The sequence below is a fragment of the Hemitrygon akajei genome, chromosome 8 (genome assembly GCF_048418815.1).
Source record: "Hemitrygon akajei chromosome 8, sHemAka1.3, whole genome shotgun sequence".
Classification (NCBI taxonomy): domain Eukaryota; kingdom Metazoa; phylum Chordata; class Chondrichthyes; order Myliobatiformes; family Dasyatidae; genus Hemitrygon; species Hemitrygon akajei.
The window spans coordinates 77834432-77854288 of NC_133131.1; the positions used below are offsets into that span (position 1 = coordinate 77834432).

A 19857-nucleotide genomic window follows, 5' to 3' on the forward strand; every position below is an offset into this window, starting at 1 on the left:
TGAAGCAATAAAAATCTGGGTTCTGTATTGGTCTTGTGCATCATGCAATACCATATTACAGTAATTGCAGACTTAGACTGCAATTGAATTTACTAAATATTACTAGTTGTTATTGCCTATTTCAATAGTAAATTTGAGAAACAAACTGAAACACAAGTTTCATATGCTAGGTTCCCCGAGCATGTTCTGCCAGTGAGATCATGAGTAATAGAGTCAGAGGTACAACATTCCCATCAAGTCTGCGTTGACCATCAACCACAGTAATCCCAATCCTACATTAATCTCATCCTCCCTGAGTTTCATGAACTCTCCCCACTCATCTACACACTAAGGGGCAACTTAATGGTAAAACAATCTAGCAACCCACATACCTTGGGATATGGTAATAAACTGGAGCGCCCAGGGGGTAAAAGGGAGAATGTGCAAATTCCACACATACAGCACTGAATGTGAGAACTGAACCCAAATTACTAGTACTATGAGGCAGTGCTTTTACTTGCTGTACAACTGTATCCTTTTCTCACAATTCCACTTGTCCCATTCTTTCTCTGTATCTATTAGTGTCCTTAAAACCCCACTTAACAGACTGAGATAACATGGGGTGGAGACCTGGGTGGAACAAAATTTCCAAATCAATTTGCTTGTCTTCCAGAATATGAACTATAAAACCACTAAGACTTGCTTTAAGAATAAGGGGTAGGCCATTTAGAACAGAGATGCGGAAAAACTTTTTCACTCAGAGAGTGGTGGATATGTGGAATGCTCTGCCCCAGAAGGCAGTGGAGGCCAAGTCTCTGGATGCATTCAAGACAGAGTTAGATAGAGCTCTTATAGATAGAAGGGTCAAGGGATATGGGGAGAGGGCAGGAACAATATGGGGTACTGATTGTGTACAATCAGCCATGATCACAGTGAATGGCGGTGCTGGCTAGAAGGGCCAAATGGCATACTCCTGCACCTACTGTCTATTGTCTATTGCTTTCCATATGATATAATTTTATATAAATTATAAACAATGAGGTTCAAGTTCCATCTACAGTGCATTCCCTAAATAGCCCCGATTGTCATGCCACTTCTGTGATATTGTACCTTAAGTGCCCTCTCTTCCCCAAAGGCAACTGTTATCTGCCTAATCGTCTACTCATGATCCTGGTGGTCTTCAGTTAGTTACCAATCACATGATATCAGATTCCTTGAGGAAAAAAACACTTAACGATCAAAGTTAATCCCACCTCCAGTAATTCCTGTCCATTCATCGCAATTTTGCTGCAACAAGCCCTGGGTACAGAAAGGTAGAAGCAGAAGAAACAGAAAGACTTCATAATTAATTGGAGCTCACCCTTTGGTCAACTGGGGACAAGCTTGGGCCAGATTTTCCCTTCTTAATGTGATGCAAATTGTCACAATCATACTCTACTTCAGGTTTGGACAGGTCACGACAAAATGTGCAGATCCACTCCCCACTTAATACAGGAAAAAAAATGGCATCATCAATTAGCAAGATCAATTTATTGGTAATTACAACAGATATTAATACAGTATTTTCTATCTCACTAAACAGCCTAACTTGTCAATAGGATCAAAATTAGGAGCCTTTGATCATAAAGCTGCCACATCATTCAGTAAAATTACTTTTATTTTTCTCTGGTTTTAAAGCACTCTGTTTTTAGTTTGTTTTCATGAAGGCATATCCTGCATGCTTTCCATTTTGTTTGCTGTATAAAAGAAAAAAGTTGAAGTCTGATTTTACTTTGCTTTTTTAACCCAAATTTTGCTAAATTTTCATATTTCCACCTAAATTTCCTTACACTGTAGAAAGATACCACTTTTGCACATCATGTATATCAACAGTGTAATTCTATTTCCTACATTCCCAGCAACTACCTCTTCCCCCACTTGATTCTACCGTTCAACCTCCACACTAGGACCAATTTACAGAAGCCAATTAACCCATCAATCCACATCTTTCAGGGACATGCAAGGAAACATGGTCACAGAAAGAAAATGCACACTCCATACACACAGCACTGAAGGTGGGGGTGAACTCAGGTCAGTGGAGATAAGGAGTAGCAAATCTATTTGCTGTTTTATCATGCCCTACCCCTGTATTTAAATACATAAATTCTGCAGTTTGCAAAAGCACTGGAAACATATAGCATGCACAGTACCCTTATGCCTACAAAAAAAAACGTAGGCAAGTAAACCAATGCTCATATTGGTCTAGAGCAGGGGTTCTCTATCCGAGGTTCACAGGCCCCTCAGTTAATTGTAAGGGTGTATGGCATTTTTAAAAAAGGCTGGGAACTCCTGGTCTAGGGTCAGTTATCTACCAGTTCAACAATTAGCAGAGTCTGTATAAAAATGGAGAAACATTTTGAACACTAGCTTAAGTATTTTAAGACTTTGAGAGTAAGTGCATGTTTTCCTGAAATAAATTAGCAAATGTCATGAGCAATGGCAAAGAGTGTATATTTATGAAGTTTGATAGGAAGTTATTCACAGTTAATGATGCTTGAATCAGAGAGAAACAGGTGCGCATTAAATGTGCTTTGCAATCAGTGTACTTCATCTGGTGCTCATTTAACTTCAGACAGGTTACTATCTGAATGGCTTCCAAGGTGTGAAAAAGATTGCATGGAATAAAACTGGGTTTGCATAAACACCAAAGAACTGCAATTTTCAGCCATCAATGTGACTTTCAAACATCCAGCTCTGTGGATCAAATACCACATTAATTTGGGATGTTTGCACCTAGCATGAAACAAATACAATTTTTCTGCTGACACAGAATTTCTTAATGTATCTTCTGCCCGAGACTTCAAAACATTTATAATTCACTAATATCCACTATACCAACACTAGTTTATCTTAGAACATCCTAGAAGTTTTTAAAAAAAGGTGCATTGGAAAAGAAAAAGTAACAATAAACCATCCAACTTCCATGCGATAATCTGTTGTTTCCTGTCATAAGTGATCTGTTTCTCGGGTTCAGGGGAATCTAGCAATAAGGTCGATCTGATTCAGATCCTGCTTCCACATTTGGTGAATCTCCTATGATAGCAACATTTGCATCTTCTACGCTCCCATAGAATGTTGATCTCCAGCTTCACAGCGTGTTCAAACGGCACATATTTGTCATGAGAATTATCAGTGGCATGAATTCATTAAGGATTGAGCCAAGCCTGCCTATGCTCATAAATACCGCCACGGCACACTGACAAGGCACGTATAAAATCTTCAATGCAACTGCAAAATAAACAGGTCAACTGCCTACAATATACTTTGAAAATTTGATATATACATTATTTAAGGATATTCAATTGTACAATCTGAAAAAAAAATCAACCTTTAACAACTGTTTGCTATAATAGGAAGAATTGATTGATTCAGACTCACCTGGGGAAGTTGAGAAGCGTAGGTACATGACAAGCTAGATGGAAGACCTTTGGACACTTATCACAACACAACAAATCTCCTCCATTCTGACACACTGCACACCAATCTTCATTGGGGTCTTCCTCTTTATTGTTGTTGTTGTCACCACCAACACGTGGTGAACGATGTGTAAAGTTGCGGATTGGAGACTTTCCATTAAAGGTATTACCCAGTTGTCTGCAGCTTCCAGTCCTGTCTGAAGCCTCTACCTTAACATGGTTTTCAATGTTTCGAAGCCCTTCTATATCAGTCTCACTTTCGGAATGCAGGTTGTTGGAAAGAGGTGGTGTCAAACTGCTTTCAGGACTGCTCATCTAAATTTGAATGAAGTTTGTACATGGATTAGTCTTTAATCAAATGCTATAAAACAACCTTTATGTCGAAATATATTCTATATCTCATGCCCAAGCTGAGGTATAAAGGCTACACACATTCCACGAGAATGAAGGAAATGAACCCGATTCCAGGACTTCATTCGCCATTCTTGAGAAGGCCCAACTCTGACTGTGTCAGGCATGGTGAGAAGCAGCACTAAGGCCCCACAGCGGACTGTATTGGCTCCCTTCTTGTTTACCCCGTATACCTCAGACACGTCATCTGCAGAAATTCTCTAACCACTCAGCAATAGTTGGGTGTATAAAGGGAGGACAGGAGGATAAACCCAGGTCCCTGGTGGAGGACTTTGTCAAATGATGCAAGCTGAATCATCTGCAGCTCAACATTAGTAAGACAAAGGAGATGGTGATGGACTTTAGGAAGACTAAGCCTGCACTGCTCCCTGTTACTGTTGATGGCGAGGACATACAAGTACCTAAAAGGTGCACCTGGATGAGACTTTAGTGGAGCACCAGCGGCTGTGTACAAGAAGGGTCAGTCACTTCTACTTCCTAAGGAGACTGATGTCCTATGGAGTATGCAAGCCTCTTCTTCACATGTTCTACCAGTCTGTTGTTGCCAGTTCAATCTTCTATGCAGTGGTGTGGTATCATCACAGGTGATGCCAACAGGCTCAATAAACTGATTAGAAACGCTGGCTCTGTTATAGAAGTCAAACTGGACACCCTCAAGGCTGTGGTAGAACAATGGGGCCCTATGGAAAATCCCAGCAATTTTGTACAATGTTTCTCACTCTCCTGTATGGCACCTTGGCTGAACAGAGTACTTATAGTAATAGACAAAGACAACATCGCTGTTCCAAAGAGCCACTATAATGTGGTCATTCTTACCCTTGGCCATTAGGTTCTATAATGAGTCAACTTCTACCTGGGGAAGTGATGACCCCCCCTCCTGTTAGACTGTTTGAGGTAATTGATTTTTTATTCTTTCTTACTTCTCTTCTAATATTTGTATATCTGTGCACTTGTAATGCTACTATGACACTGTAATTTCCTTTGGGATCTATAAAGTATCTATCTAATGCTTCTGAATCCCCTTCTTTGAGAGAAGCACTTGGTCTCTTTGGTCAAAAGTTTATGATGGGAAAATTAACAAGTAATCTTCCTTAAATTTAAAAAAATTGACAAGATTTGATAAACAGTTATACCCAAGGTTTCTGAAAATAATTTACTATCTTTAAGATAGTCACAAATATAGCACTAAAGTGTATAAACACCTGCAATGTAAATAAGACTAAATTTGAATATACAGCTAAACTGACCATATTCAAGAATCACAGCAAAGCAGAGCAGGTTGTGTGCAGTGACCAGGCCTCTCCAGAGACATATAATTAGATGCTACCTTAGCATCTCCCAATGGCCTTTTTGACAGCTTGTTGTACCATGGGTAACTGAACCCATTTTGCAATGTTCAGGTCTCAACAGTAGTACAAAGGTCAGATGTGCTGGCATCTAACATCCAACTCATATCCAATGCCTGCATTCCACACTCGAATATAAATCAGAGATAAGCTGCTACCACTTTTTTCAATTCTTTGTTCAGTTTTATCTACAGAACTGTTGGCTAGCGGCAAGTATGATGTCTTTTGGTTTATTTGCAAAAGTTAAACTTCTGCTGGGTTTCTTCAAAACAAAACTACTTAGATTCTTAAAATACTTCTATTTGAAGTATCATCTGAAACACACTCAACAGTTTACTAAAAATAGCTTTAAACTGTCCCTGAAAAGAAAGAACAAGTGCAAAGTATAATTCATAGTTTAAAGTCACCATTCAAGGCCACAATTCTTCTATTTTTCACTTTAAAACCATCTGTTTCAGTGGAAATTTATATCTTTCACACAGATGGGAAACCTACGAAACATCGTTTTGCTTGGAAAATTAAAATAGTTTTGGTAGAGGGTTGTCAAACTGAAAATGAATAAATACAGTTCTGCATCACGTACCCAAGCTGTTGAATTCATTACAAAGTACTTTAAATGATAGAATAAATGCCCAAAAATGTTGCACATACCCAAACCTGATTAGATTACTATCTTATATTCATATACTTCTGTGGTTTTTTTTTAAAAAGGAACAGGTCCTATTCAAAAACCTTAAGTAGTCAATTTGTTGGTTGTCTATTTTTCACCAAAATTAGATCAGGAAGACTAGTGTAAAGGGGGTTTCTTCTTTTTTCTTTGTTACTGTGTATATAATCAAAATGGCTTCTTTGTTTTGTTAAAAGCAGGAATGCTTCTTTGTTGCGAGAGAGTGCTGGAAGCTTGTTTCCGGTTGGAGAAGATCAAACAGCAGCTACCGATTGCAGAAATGAAGAAGAATACAGATTCGATGGATAATGTGCTGGATGTGTGGTACATGCTGCCTTTTGCTGACTTTCCCTTGATTGAGGAAGAGACCTTTGGCCCTTCTCCCACTGAGTCAGGTGTAGTAGGGAGGGTTAGCTGTGTGCAGTGTGGGGCATGAGTGAGAGGTTGAGAGAGGAGTTGGTAGCGGGCCCGAGGTATCCCCAGTTGTGTCTGAGCCTGAAGGGTTTAGGTGAGGGGGTACGGAGGTCTCAGAAGGGTTAGGGAACTCCCAGATAGTTGGCCTATGTAGCGCCTGAGGAACAGGGCGTGAGGTTCACTGTGTGGGGAGGAGATGTCACTGTTTGTGCTTGGGTTACAGTGTGTTGGCAGGAAAGGTGGCGAGTTATTTAATAGTCATGAGGACATGACTTTTATTTGGTGGGGGGAGAGTGTAAAGGGGGTTTCTTTTTACTTTGTTACTGTGTATGTAATCAAAATGGCTTCTTTGTTTTGTTAAAAGCAGGAATGCTTCTTTGTTGCGAGAGAGTGCTGGAAGCTTGTTTGGGTTAAAATTTACTGATAACGAGAATTGTATTCCTTTGTAAACCAATTGGGATTAATGTTGTTCTTTCTTCTGAGTCTGTAAGCTATTGTTGGTGGGCTTTTGGAGAGATCGGCGCGAGGGGTTGAGAGAGAGAGGACGCGATGTTGTAAGCTGGGCGAGGAACGGACCCCAAGCGGGGGTCCGAGGCCAGGAGATACTCCGAGGAGAGATGAAGCTAGATGTGCTCGGTTGACCACTTCAGATGGTCCTAAGCTGCGAGTCGAGGAGTTCGGAGGGGATCGAATGGTGGCCAGAAGACTTCAGTAACTGAGTTCCAACGGTTTTGCACGAAGTGGTTTGGACTTTGATAAGTTTGGCGCCTTTTCTTTATTTTTTTCTTCATATATACTGTATCGTTATTAATCACTTAGTTATAGTAACCTTTATAAATTGTACTCATTTGGTCGCATATGGTGTACTGTCTGTTTTTTTGGGTGAGGCAGGGACATCACACAGCATCCACACCAGCTGATTGCCCAGTTTGGCGGGGCCGAAGGCTGCTCCCCCCTAGACGAGAACAAGCTGAGCGAGCCTGAGGCAACCCAGGGGGTTACACTTGTGACAAAAGGAATCCCAGTAATATTCAAGCATTGTGTACATGTTTATGCAGTGCAAGTGAGGCAGTAAGTTTGTTCGTATTGTTATGACCCCAGCCCCCTCCTTTGTGAGAATCGCGAGAGAGAGAGCAGCCTTACAGTTTGGAATGTGGGCTGGCCTCTCAGCCAGACAAAAGCCATGGACATAGCCATTGTCTTGGGAGACACCTTTGTGGAATAAGGGACTGGACTACGTGCAAACCCTCAGGGCAATGTGGGCTGGGTGATGGGGGAAAGATTGCCTCACCCCCACCCTGATTGACATCTACAACCCTGCCAGTCCAGATAAAAGGTTGGGCTGCCGAGGCGGGGCCTCAGACGCACCACGGAGACACACGAAGAAGACACGATAGCGCTTCCCGTTGGAGCGGGAAGCCACGTGCGTTAGATTCCGGATCGGGAGTCTGTGGCTGAAACCAAAGGAAAAACCGTTTTAACTAACAACAGGGATTTGCTTCGCAAAGACGACGGGCAAGTGTTCCTTCTCTCTCTCTCTCTCCAACATGTGAAATGCCAGCGGTTCCCAAAACGGGGAAGCCTGCAGACTTTGAGTGACTCTTATATTCCATTGGACTCAGTATCCCCTAGACAACGATAGAGCTTATTTTTGATTGATTATTACTATACCTGTGCTTTAGATTGAGTTTTGACGATGTATATGATCTGAATGTTTTGTATTAACCATACGTTTGTGCCCCTTTATAAATAAAACGTTTGAAAATAGTACCATCAGACTCCAGCGGACCTCTCTATCTTTGCTGGTAAGTCACCCGGTTACTGGGAACATAACAAGTGGGGCCTCGTCCCGGGATTTGAAACCAAAGGGGAGGGTCAGTGAATCGGGCTGTAAGTCCAAACTTAAATCTGGTTACGCAGGTAGCCAGACAGGAAACCAGCAAAGATGGATGTGGATGAATTTATGAGAAACCCGACTATAGAGGCGCTAGGGGCGGCTACCAAATTAGACTTGGTAAATCTGGCAAAGGGGTTAGACCTCGCCGAGGTGAGGTCATCAATGAAAAAGCAGGAAGTGCGAAGGGTCATAAATCAGTATTACATTGGGAAGAAGGTGTTTGCAGCTGAGGATTTGGAAAATATCCCCGAAAAGAGATTAGCGAGTGGGACAGTTCAGTTAGAGTTGGAGAAAGCAAGGTTGAAACATGAACTTAAAGTAAAGCAGCTAGAAGCAGCTGAGGAGGAAAAGAAACGGGGTCATGAGCTCCAGCTAAAGCACCTGGAAGCAGAAGAGAAAGAGAAACAAAGGAGCCATGAATTGGAGCTGGACAGGCGAAGGCAAGAGCGAAGAGCTCAAGGGGAGAGAGAGGAGGGGTTTGATGTTAGTCGGGCGTTGAGGTTGGTCCCCCCGTTCGAGGAGACGGATGTCGATAGTTATTTCTTGCTTTTTGAAAAGGTGGCAGTGAATCAGAAGTGGGCCAGAGAGCAGTGGGTGGCGTTGTTACAAAGTGTGTTACGAGGGAAAGCACAGCGGGCATATGCAGCGTTGCCCCCGGAAGGGGAAGGGAATTATGACCAAGTAAAGGAGGCCATTCTCCGAGGTTACGAGCTAGTACCTGAGGCGTATAGACAAAGGTTCCGAAATTTAAGGAAAGGGTGGAATCAAACGTATACCGAGCTAGCCCATGAGAAGGGTGTGCTCTTGGACCGTTGGTGCACCGCGGAAAAGGTGGCCGAGAACTATGGGCGTCTCAGGGAGTTATTTTTGATTGAGGAATTTAAAGGTTGTGTTCCGGAAGAGATCCGGATGTATTTAAATGAGAGGACGAATCAGTCCATCTCAGAAATTGCTAGGTTCGCAGATGAATATGCCCTAACCCACAAGACAAAGTTTTCCTCGCCAAAAAGTTACCCAAGAGACTGTTGGAATGGTAGGGAAAGCCCGCCGGCTGAGGCGGAGATCCCGCTGGGAGCTAGTGTTAAAATTGAGGAGAGGCAAGACGGCAGGAGAGGTCCTGGCTTGACCTGTTTTAATTGTGGAAAGGTGGGTCATATTGCATCTAAATGCTTTGCTCCGAGAAAGGAGCCAGAGAGAGAGAGAGCAGCGATCCCTATCGGGCGTGCAGTGGTAATCAGAAAATCGGCAAGAGGGTCCCAGGGGAGCAGAGAGCGCGAGGGGTCGGAGATTTATCTGTCACCCAGAACCGTGTCTGTGAGGAAGGGGGACCTGCCAATCCCCGTATGGATTTGGAGAGACACAGGGACAGAGCTATCATTAATTAGCCGTAACGTATTACCATTCGGACCTCCGACGGGCGAGGTAGCCCTGAAAGGCATAGGAAACCGGATTGAGGTAGTGCCTTTGCATAGGGTCCTTCTAGATTGTGAGTTGGTGTCGGGACCAGTGGAACTGGGGGTCCTGCCGGAGTTGCCGGGGGAAGGCGTGGACGACCTTCTGGGTAACGACCTAGCGGGTGGGAAGATGGGAGCCGCCGTGAAGCTGACAACCCAGCCCGTGAAAGTTGAGGCCCCGCCCATAGAGTCCCCGAGCTATCCCACATGCGCGGACACTCGCAGCCTGTCGAGAGCGGCAGCTGAGAAAGCGAGCAGTTTAAAATTGGCCCAGACGTCTTTACCAACCCTGTGCCACGAGGGTTTCGAGGGTGGTAAAACGAGGAATAGTAATGTAAAAGGGGGTAAGGGAGAGAAGGTAGATCCTCCCTTAGCGAAGAAAAAGGTCCTAGAGGTAGGAAATAAAGATGAGAAACAGATAAAGCTGTTAAAAGGTCCAGGGTTGGACATGGATGAGTCTAAAGGTGTTCCCGATAATAAAATGAGGGCAGTCCTCGATGAAAAGGATGCCATTACCTTGAAGAAGTCTGCTGGGTTGGCCGATGAGGTTGTTTCAGCCCAAGGGGTTGAGTTTACTCTGGAAGTGAATTGCCCAGAGAGTAACTGGGAGGATCAGGGGAATTTAGAATTTGAAAAGGGTATGGGTATTGAAAGCCTGGAAGAGGCCAATGCCCAGTTTGAGTGTGTCCAAGATGGGGAGGCCCATGGTCCTAAACCTAGTCACGGAGCTCAGAAAAATTCTGAGGTATTTGACCTGGCTGGACGAGACGGCCGTCCTTTTGGATCAGATAGACTTGGTTCGGGGAAGAAGGTGTCTGTGCTGAAGGGGGTGTTCAGAGTTAATGTGGAGTTTACGAATGGGGAGATAACTGTTGTTGTGGAGGAGAACGGTAAATCTGTAGTTCCCAAATCGAATGGAAAAAAGTTAGTCTAGATTGATGCCTGCGCATCGATTACAGGTTGATTTGGAATGTAAAGGGGCCTCACATGCTATTGTTATTCAAGAAAGCGCTGTGAGGAAGCCGAAATTTAAATGCGGCAGGAGAAAAAGGTTCGAACTGAAACACATCAGCCTGCATGGTCTTGACAAAAGGGTTAACTACCTGTGTAGCATTAAAGAATTGGGTGGAAATTCCCATGATGGACTAGGTTGGGGACACGGAGTTAAGAGAATAACCCTCGTGGAAAGGAAAGGCGGGAGAGTACCTCGCCAAATTACTCAAGTTCCCCACGGGGGGACTCCCCGGGAAAGAGGCGATGGTTAATAGAAATTGTCATTTTTAAACAGCGACGCCGGTTGTACGGGTTTGCGCCCAAGCCGGTGACTAATAAAGACAAACCCTTTGGAGACCTGCCGGTGAAATAACATGACCGAAACGATTAGTATTTGTATAAACTTTTGTAGATGCACCTAAGCTAAGATCACACCTCCTTAGTTGTGTTGCTGAAGAAAATAAATAAAAATAGGTGGTTATTGAGCTGAAGTTTGATGCTACCAGACTTTAGTACGGTACGTGATTTTAAGATATTAAAGAAAGGGGCACTGTAATTGTTACCTGTTTAGATACTGACTAGAATGTATAACGGTAGTACTCTGTGAAGAGAAAAGCTTGTGTAGTATGTTAGATTCCAAAAATCCTACACCAACTTGTTTTTAACCGCTGGTAAAAAACTTTTAAGAGGGGAGGTGTTAGGACCCCAGCCCCCTCCTTTGTGAGAATCGCGAGAGAGAGAGAGAGAGAGAGAGAGAGAGAGCAGCCTTACAGTTTGGAATGTGGGCTGGCCTCTCAGCCAGACAAAAGTCATGGACATAGCCATTGTCTTGGGAGACACCTTTGTGGAATAAGGGACTGGACTACGTGCAAACCCTCAGGGCAACGTGGGCTGGGTGATGGGGGAAAGATTGCCTCACCCCCACCCTGATTGACATCTACAACCCTGCCAGTCCAGATAAAAGGTGGGCTGCCAAGGCGGGGCCTCAGACGCACCAAGGAGACACACGAAGAAGACACGATAGTGCTTCCCGTCGGAGTAGGAAGCCATTCTGAAGGAAGCCACGTGCGTTAGATTCCGGATCGGGAGTCTGTGGCTGAAACCAAAGGAAAAACCGTTTTAACTAACAACAGGGATTTGCTTCGCAAAGACGACGGGCAAGTGTTCCTTCTCTCTCTCTCTCTCTCCAACACGTGAAATGCCAGCGGTTCCCAAAACGGGGAAGCCTGCAGACTTTGAGTGACTCTTATATTCCATTGGACTCAGTATCCCCTAGACAACGATAGTGCTTATTTTTGATTGATTATTACTATACCTGTGCTTTAGATTGAGTTTTGACAATGTATATGATCTGAATGTTTTGTATTAACCATACGTTTGTGCCCCTTTATAAATAAAACATTTGAAAATAGTACCATCAGACTCCAGCGGACCTCTCTATCTTTGCTGTTAAGTCACCCGGTTACTGGGAACGTAACAGTATATATCAGAATACATCCAGCTGCCTGAAAAAGCTTCCAGGCACTCAATAACTCTTCTACAGAGAAGTAAAATTTCCAGCAAAATTCTATGCAGTAGACTATCAAACACAAAAATTACCCTCTTCCCTGAGTAACTTAACCCTTTATATCAATTTCCAGTTGCTTCTTACTTCTCATGGACAGTCTTTCAAAACTGACAACAACTGGCTTCCATTCTTTTTTTCGTGGGTAATGAAACCAATGCAAGACCATACGCTTCCACAGAAGATACAGGGAGGTAGCTGACAGGACAGGCTCAAGGTTAGAGATCTGCTGCCTACATAAGACTTCAGTGTATCCCCAATGCATGACCTCAAGATTCTCAACGATCTCCCTCTTTCACCTGTCATAGGCCAGAGGTTCTGAATCAGTGGGAAAGTGGGGATGTTGCACATTGAATATTTTTCTCTGTATATCTGCTAATCTCCCCCCACAAACCAGCTCAAAACAAATCAGCTGTTTTGAGAGATCTGTTGTTGGGCAGTGAAGAACAGGACCAATTTAACAGATCAAGAGTAACTGGCGACTGAATGCCTGGAGAGGACACTGAATTTTATTTCCTTCCAGTAAACTGGCATTTTTTCCAATGCCTTGAGATGGCCCACATCTCAGCAGCACATCAGAGGGCAGGGAATCATTGCTGCCTAATGGACTATGAGTTTTGTGACATATTTGAGGTCTTGATTTTCAAATACCCTTTTTTTCTCCTCAATTAAACAAAAGTTGTGCTGGTGCACTGAATATGGTGCCAAATTTCATTACATCTACTATTGCTAAAATACACCTCAAGGTATGAAATGTGATCCCCATTTCCCAAGGCATTATTTAAGAATCATTATTGGAAGCAAGCGTACTGCAGTGAAGGCAGGTCAGTAGGGCTAAGGCATACAACTTCTTGTATGCTTTAAGTCAATTATACCTTAGAGCTCAACCTCTAAGTGTGCACAAATTCAAGCATCATCTGCATAAGGGTACTGACCACTGAGGTTTAGTGACTGCTTCTGGAGTGTAATTGCCATAGCCCAGGCATGGGCAAACTACGGCCCGGGGGCCATATGCGGCCCGTTAAGCTTTTTAATCCGGCCCGCAGAACTTGATGAAATTATATTAATAAACCTTGTTAACGTTTTTTCCCCGCAATTCTGGCGTTTTCCCAATAGATGACGCACTCTATATACATTGACCTTTGTTGAGGTGCAGCGTATTATTCCACATTTGCGCTTTACTCTTTGACCTCTCACCCCTTCTGTAAAGATGAGTAGAGCTAAGAAAAGAAAGGTGGATAGAGAATGTCGGGTGTTTTAATAAGGAGTGGACAACTAAATATCTTTTTACCGAACACCAATCAACTGCTGTATGCCTGATATGCCAAGAGACTGTGGCGGTTTTTAAAGAATATAATATCAGCCGTCACTTTGCCACAAAACATGCCAACTATGCTAGCAACCAGTCAACGAAAGAACGGGAAGCTAATGCTAGAGGTTGGCAGCTAATTTACAGGCTCAACAAAATTTTTTTCACCGTCAAACTGCCATTCATGAGTCAAGTACCAGGGCGAGTTTTATGCTGTCATTCAAATTAGCAAAGGCCAGCAAGCCTCTGTCTGAAGGCGAGTTTTTAAAAGAATGTATGGTGGAGACAGCAGGTGTATTGTGTCCGGAGAGCAAAGACAAATTTGAAAACATCAGTTTATCACGCAGGACAGTGACTTGCCATGTGGAACTGATAGATGAAGATATAACCAGCGACTTAAATAAAAAGGCAGAGTCGTTCACGTTATATTCATTAGCACTGGATGAAAGCAACGATGTAAAAGACACTGCTCAGCTCCTCATTTTTATCCGAGGAATTAACAATACTTTTGAAATAACGGAGGAGTTTTTGACAATGGAGTCTCCGAAAGGAAAAACACGGGGAGAGGACTTGTATGACTGGGTGTCTGCTGTCATCGAAAATATGAAGCTCCCTTGGAGTAAACTTATCAACGTCACCACAGATGGATCTCCTAATTTGACAGGGAAAAATGTCGGCCTGCTGAGGAGAATACAGAATAAAGTGAAAGATGAAAATCCTGACCAGGATGTTATTTTCCTTCACTGCATCATCCACCAGGAATCTCTATGTAAATCGGTATTACAGCTGAATCATGTTGTGAATCCTGTCGTAAAACTTGTCAACTTTATACGTGCAAGGGGACTTCAGCACCGTCAGTTCATCACATTCCTGGAGGAAACTGATGCGGATCACCAGGACCTACTTTATCACTCCCGTGTCCGCTGGTTAAGTTTGGGCAAAGTGTTTCAACGAGTATGGGAGCTCAAAGAGGAAATCGGTGCATTTTTGGAGTTACTGAGGAAGGCCGGCGAATTTCCTGAGCTGAGCAACAAGAGCTGGCTTTGTGACTTTGCGTTTGCTGTGGATATATTTTCACACATGAATGAACTGAACGTGAAGCTACAGGGGAAGGATCAGTTTGTGCATGACATGTACACAAACGTGAAAGCCTTTAAATCCAAGCTGGCTTTTTTCTCCAGGCAAATTTTGAATAAGTTATTCATTCATTTTCCCACACTAGCCACGCTGGAAGAGGCCGGCGCAAATGTGAAAAAATACAGCGAGTCATTGGATGCGCTGCACAGAGAATTCTGCCATCGCTTTTCTGATTTTGAAAAAATTGACAAGTCACTTCAGTTGGTGGCCTGTCCCCTGTCACAAGATCCTGAAACAGCACCAGAGGAGCTACAGCTGGAACTGATCGACCTTCAGTCTGTCCCCGTCTTAAAAGAGAAGTTCAACTCTCTTAAACTGAATGACTTTTATGCTTCACTTGGTAAAGAGGTGTTTCCAAACCTCCGGAGGACGGCACAGAAGATGCTGGCGTTGTTCGGCTCGACCGATTTGTGTGAACAGGCGTTCAGCGTCATGAACATCAACAAAGCCAGCCACAGATCCAAGTTAACTGACCAACACCTCAGATCCATCCTGAGAATCGCCACAACAAAACTAAATCCAGACTTTGATGCGCTGGCTAAAAAGGGAGACCAACAACACTGTTCCCACTGAAATTAAAAATAAGTTTCTTCGTTGTGTTATGTAAAAAATGCATTTGAAAATTTTTTTTCAATAAGCCTTACATGTTACATGTCATTTCTGTTAAGTGATGGACATGAGTAGTGCGCAGGTGCACGTACGTTCTCAAAATAAAAAATGCGCTCCAGATCAAATAACGCACTCCGCATACTGGCGCGCTGTCACTGTTCTGTCCTTGTGCTGGTCGTTGTTGAGTTTTGGCACAGGGGACAATTGAATAAGAAGGAGCAGGACAAGTAGACCTGCATCTCCTACCGTTTTTGAAATAAAGACAGTCAGGAGGAGAGTGATGATGATAATATCTTGGAAGGATAACAGAATTTTCAGTGCTTTAAAATAATAACTGTTACTATTAAAAAAAGCTGTATTTTATTCATTTAATTTTCAGTGTTTTAAAAGTCATTTCAATAAATAGCTAAATACCATGGGACTTCAAAGACAGATATTTTGTTGTAATGCATTTGTTCATTTTCAATTGAAATTAAAGCACATGTTTTCTACATATCCCATGATATTTTATTTTCTCTTATAAGGTGTATTACCAAAACACTCTGTCCATCTGCTCCTGATCCGGCCCCCCTGTCAAATTTTAGAACCCTTTGTGGCCCACAAGTCAAAAAGTTTGCCCACCCCTGCCATAGCCTGTCACTAATTCTGAAGGTTAGCTCCACTTCCCCAAGGAAGGTGCATCTATTTTGATAATTCCACTTTGAAGATACATCTATTTTGATAATTCCACTTGGGGTAGGACAAATACTGTAAATTATAATATACTAAATAGAGTCCAAATCCATTGTTCTCTAAAGTGGCAACCAAGCTGATAGGATGGTAATGGCAACAGTGGCTTCATACAGATAACAGATAGGACGCTATATTCTAACTCTGGTTCGGCCACACTTGGGAGTATCATGCGGACTTCAGGTCACCTCACAATAGAAGGATGTGATGGCATTGGGGAGAGCACAGAAGAGATTCACCAGGGTACTGTCTGAATAAGAGATCTTTGGTTATTGGTAGAGGTTTGATAGCTTGGGCTAATTTTCTCAAAATGAGGCTCAGGCATATTATTGAGGCAGAGAAAGACAGTAAAAATCTTTTCCCCATGGAAGGGTTAACAAAAAGGGGGCACAAATTTAAGGTGTGAGATGGAAATTTTTAAAGGGGATTTGAGAGGTGAAGCTTTTATTTAATATCTGGAATGCATTGCAAGAGATGGTAGTTGAATCTGGTGCACTTAGAAACTTAAAAATCAGCAAGGCATAGAAGAATATGATCGTAATGAAGCAAGAAGAATCAATACCAACAGGCAAAGAGGGCTCACTTCTCTGCTGTATGACCATGACTAAGATGGTGAGAAAGATTGAGAGGATTGGGGACAATGACATTGATCTTTACAGAGTCTGGTTCTGCAGAACACTATTGGTTAGCACAATGGCTGCCACAAGCTGAAAACAAAGCTGTGTGGGCGGCCAAATTTGAGGATAGTCCACAATCCCTCCCAATGGAGTCAAAGCTTTCATGAAATAGAAAGCAGTCGAGCACAACTGATGGCCATTCCCTGTATTTCAAGTTGCCACACAGAGGTGCAATTAAAAATGAACCTCTAACTATATGAAAGTACAAAAATAGTTTTGGTACTCTGGAAAGCCAACAGCAAACCAGAACTTTTTTATTATAATTTTTTAAAGTCAAATTCTCAAAGTTAATCATTTCTCAACATTGCCAACTTATTTAATGATGCTGCCTTAACCCTAATTATCAAGCAAGTTCTTTTCACTATAAAAAGACAAGATCTTGATTATATCATAATTATTTAATGTTTACCATGCAAGCACTTCTCCGTCCATCTTCCAAATGCTCATGTTTTACAGAAGCACCAGTGAAACTACACACATCATCCTCAGTACCTGGCTCTTGTTTCACTTTGACCTGATCTGTTCGAAAGACTGAGATCCCTTTCTCTGTTCCGTGAGCTCTACCAGAGGAGCTGCAACTGTGATGTATTAAGAATCAGAAATAAATATTAACCTCAAAGTAACATAAATTGACAGATCTACAGTGCATTGTAAAGTATTCAGCCCCTAACCAGCTGTTCACATAAATGAGCATTACAACCAAAAATTTTGATCAATTTAACTGAGAATTTTTATTTGCGAATCACATGCTTCATTTATCCAGTGTAAAGCCCAAAAAAACAAGGAAAATTGCTAAGCATTAAATAAAACATTCAAAAACTGAAATGCCAGCAGTTCAAAAAAGTATTCATCTCCTTTGCTCAGTACTTAACTGAACCACCTGACAACTATTACAGCCAGCAGTCTTTTGGATAAGTCTCTAATAGTTTTGCACAACGTGATGGAGCAAGATTTGCCCATTCCTCTTTGCAAAATTGCTCAAACTGTGCCAAGTTAGTTGAGAAGCAGTGGTAGACAGCAATCTTAAGGTCTTGCTAGAAACATTCGATTGGGTTAAAGTCAGGGCTTTGACTGAGCCACTCAAGGACATCAATCTTCTTACTTCCATGATTTCTCTGGCAGTATGCTTTGGGCTGAAGTACTGCTGAAAGATGAACCAGTTTAAGCTTACTAGCAGATTTTTATCCAGGATCTCTATTTAGCAGGATTCATCTACCCATCAATCATGACCAGATTTCCAATCCCTGCTACTGAAAAGCATTCCCATAGCATTCCATCATACTTCACAGATTAGATCGTGTTAGCTGGTTGATGCATAGTATTAAATTTACTCCATCCGTACTGTTTAGTGTTGAGGCCAAAAAGTTCCACTTTAGTCTCATCCAACCACAAGACCTCCTTCCACATCTTTACAGTATCTTTCTAAGTGATGCTTTGCAAAGGATATGTGTTTTTTTTAAAGCCAGGGCTTCTTCCTTGCCACTCTTTCATAAATATCCTTTCAGTGCAAGGCCTTTGAGATTGCGGACCCATGAACTTCAACTCCAGTTGCAGCCAATGACTTCTACAATTCACTGAAAGCGACTGTTGGTGTCACAGTAGCCTCTCTTACAAGTGTCACTACAGTGTTTCTGGTGATTAAGTTTCGAGGGGTGGCCTGAAATAGACAGTATGGCTGTGGTTTCATATTTTTTCTACTTTTTCTCCCATGGTGAACTGCATTGAGCTCCAAGGTATGTTCAACTGCCTTTGAGATGGTCTCATCCCCTTCCCCAACTTCTCTATTATTACAAAGTAGCAATTACAAAGAGGATGAATACTTTTTCATCATCACAATTTTGTTCTTTAATGTTTAGTAAATTGCTGACAGGATTTGGAATTTTTCTTTTGATTTGACATGATCCACAATGTTTTGTAGATTAGCTCAAAAAATCCTACTTCAATATGTTTCAATTTTAGGAAATGACACAGTAAAATGTGAAATTAGTTGTGGCGGCTGAATACATTTCGAAGGCACTATACAGGATGCATACTTTGATATTAATAAACTATGGTCTGTAATATTGCAACTACCAATGAGCACTTCTCTGCAGTAAGAGGAAATCAATACCCCAACACAGATCTTTTAAACACTTAAATCAAACAAATTCCAAGTCTGCCTTTGACAAAAACTAAAGTACTGCAAACAGGATAGAGGGAAATAAATTTGCCAAGAGTTAATAGCAGAGAATGGATTTCAGTTTGAACAAACACATCATCAATTTGGGACCCATAAAGATGCAACAAAGTATATTATATATGATGAAAAGCTAGGACCAAAGAAACTTAGAAGTCCTTGCATATGCATTCAATTGACAGGTGGATATGCAGAATAATTGACAGGCTAACATAATAGTGTGCTATAAAAGTAGAATATAACAGTGTAAATATACTGCCTCATTATAACAATGTCTATATTTGATCACACCTTGGAATGATATACTGCCCTTGGAGGGAATGCTGAGTAAATTCCACAACATAAAGCGAAACATCCCATTATAAAGAAATTACACAAACTTGTCAAATCTTCTGGTATTTACATTAAATGCTGATTTTAATAAAGCTGAAATCTTTCTTTGGCAATTCTAACCAAAAAATATTTTAGTCTACTACTGAACTTTTACTCTACTTCAGTCTCCAAATTATTAGCCCTACAGCTAAAATAATTCTGTAATCTAATTTATACAGTACAATGACAAATCCTTTGGTTATTGACCAAAAAAGATAATTTGCTTCTGTCACCATTGATATTGACCTAATGCTTATTTATAGTCATATTTCATCGATTAACCTCACCCACTGACTCCACTGTCTAGGGCTATTGTCTTAAAATTCATGAGTAAACTGAACATTCATGAGTAAAAGTTAAAAAACAAAATTCACATGTGTAAGTTTGAAACTAAATAATTATTAATTATAATTACAATTTTTGTCTTTTGATGAGTTCGTGAATATCGCAGTCAACTGGAAAAGTTCATCAAGAATAAATCTGAATTCTAGATAATCTAATTAAACTCACATGTCTTAACTGAAGACTCCATAACATTCACAATCTGCCAAGCTATGAACCAAGTCAAAAGGGCATAAAAGATCACATCTGTTTCTAATTTCTTGAGCTAAATTGGTACCAAGCACCTTGGATTTTGAATTTTTCTCTGCCTTAATCTGATCCAAATT

At 41.7% G+C, this 19857-nt stretch overlaps 1 protein-coding gene across 2 annotated transcripts in view; it reads right to left on the reverse strand.

Moving 5' to 3' along the window:
- Window positions 1-19857, reverse strand: part of trim33 (tripartite motif containing 33) — a 199205-nt gene that overhangs the window by 15010 nt on the left and 164338 nt on the right. For both annotated transcript variants that reach the window (XM_073054071.1, XM_073054072.1), the window contains exons 14-16: window positions 17051-17219; window positions 3397-3749; window positions 1340-1463 (exon numbers count right to left, since the gene is read on the reverse strand). In XM_073054071.1, coding sequence (XP_072910172.1) covers window positions 1340-1463; window positions 3397-3749; window positions 17051-17219 — 646 coding nt within the window. The remainder of the gene's footprint in view (window positions 1-1339; window positions 1464-3396; window positions 3750-17050; window positions 17220-19857) is intronic.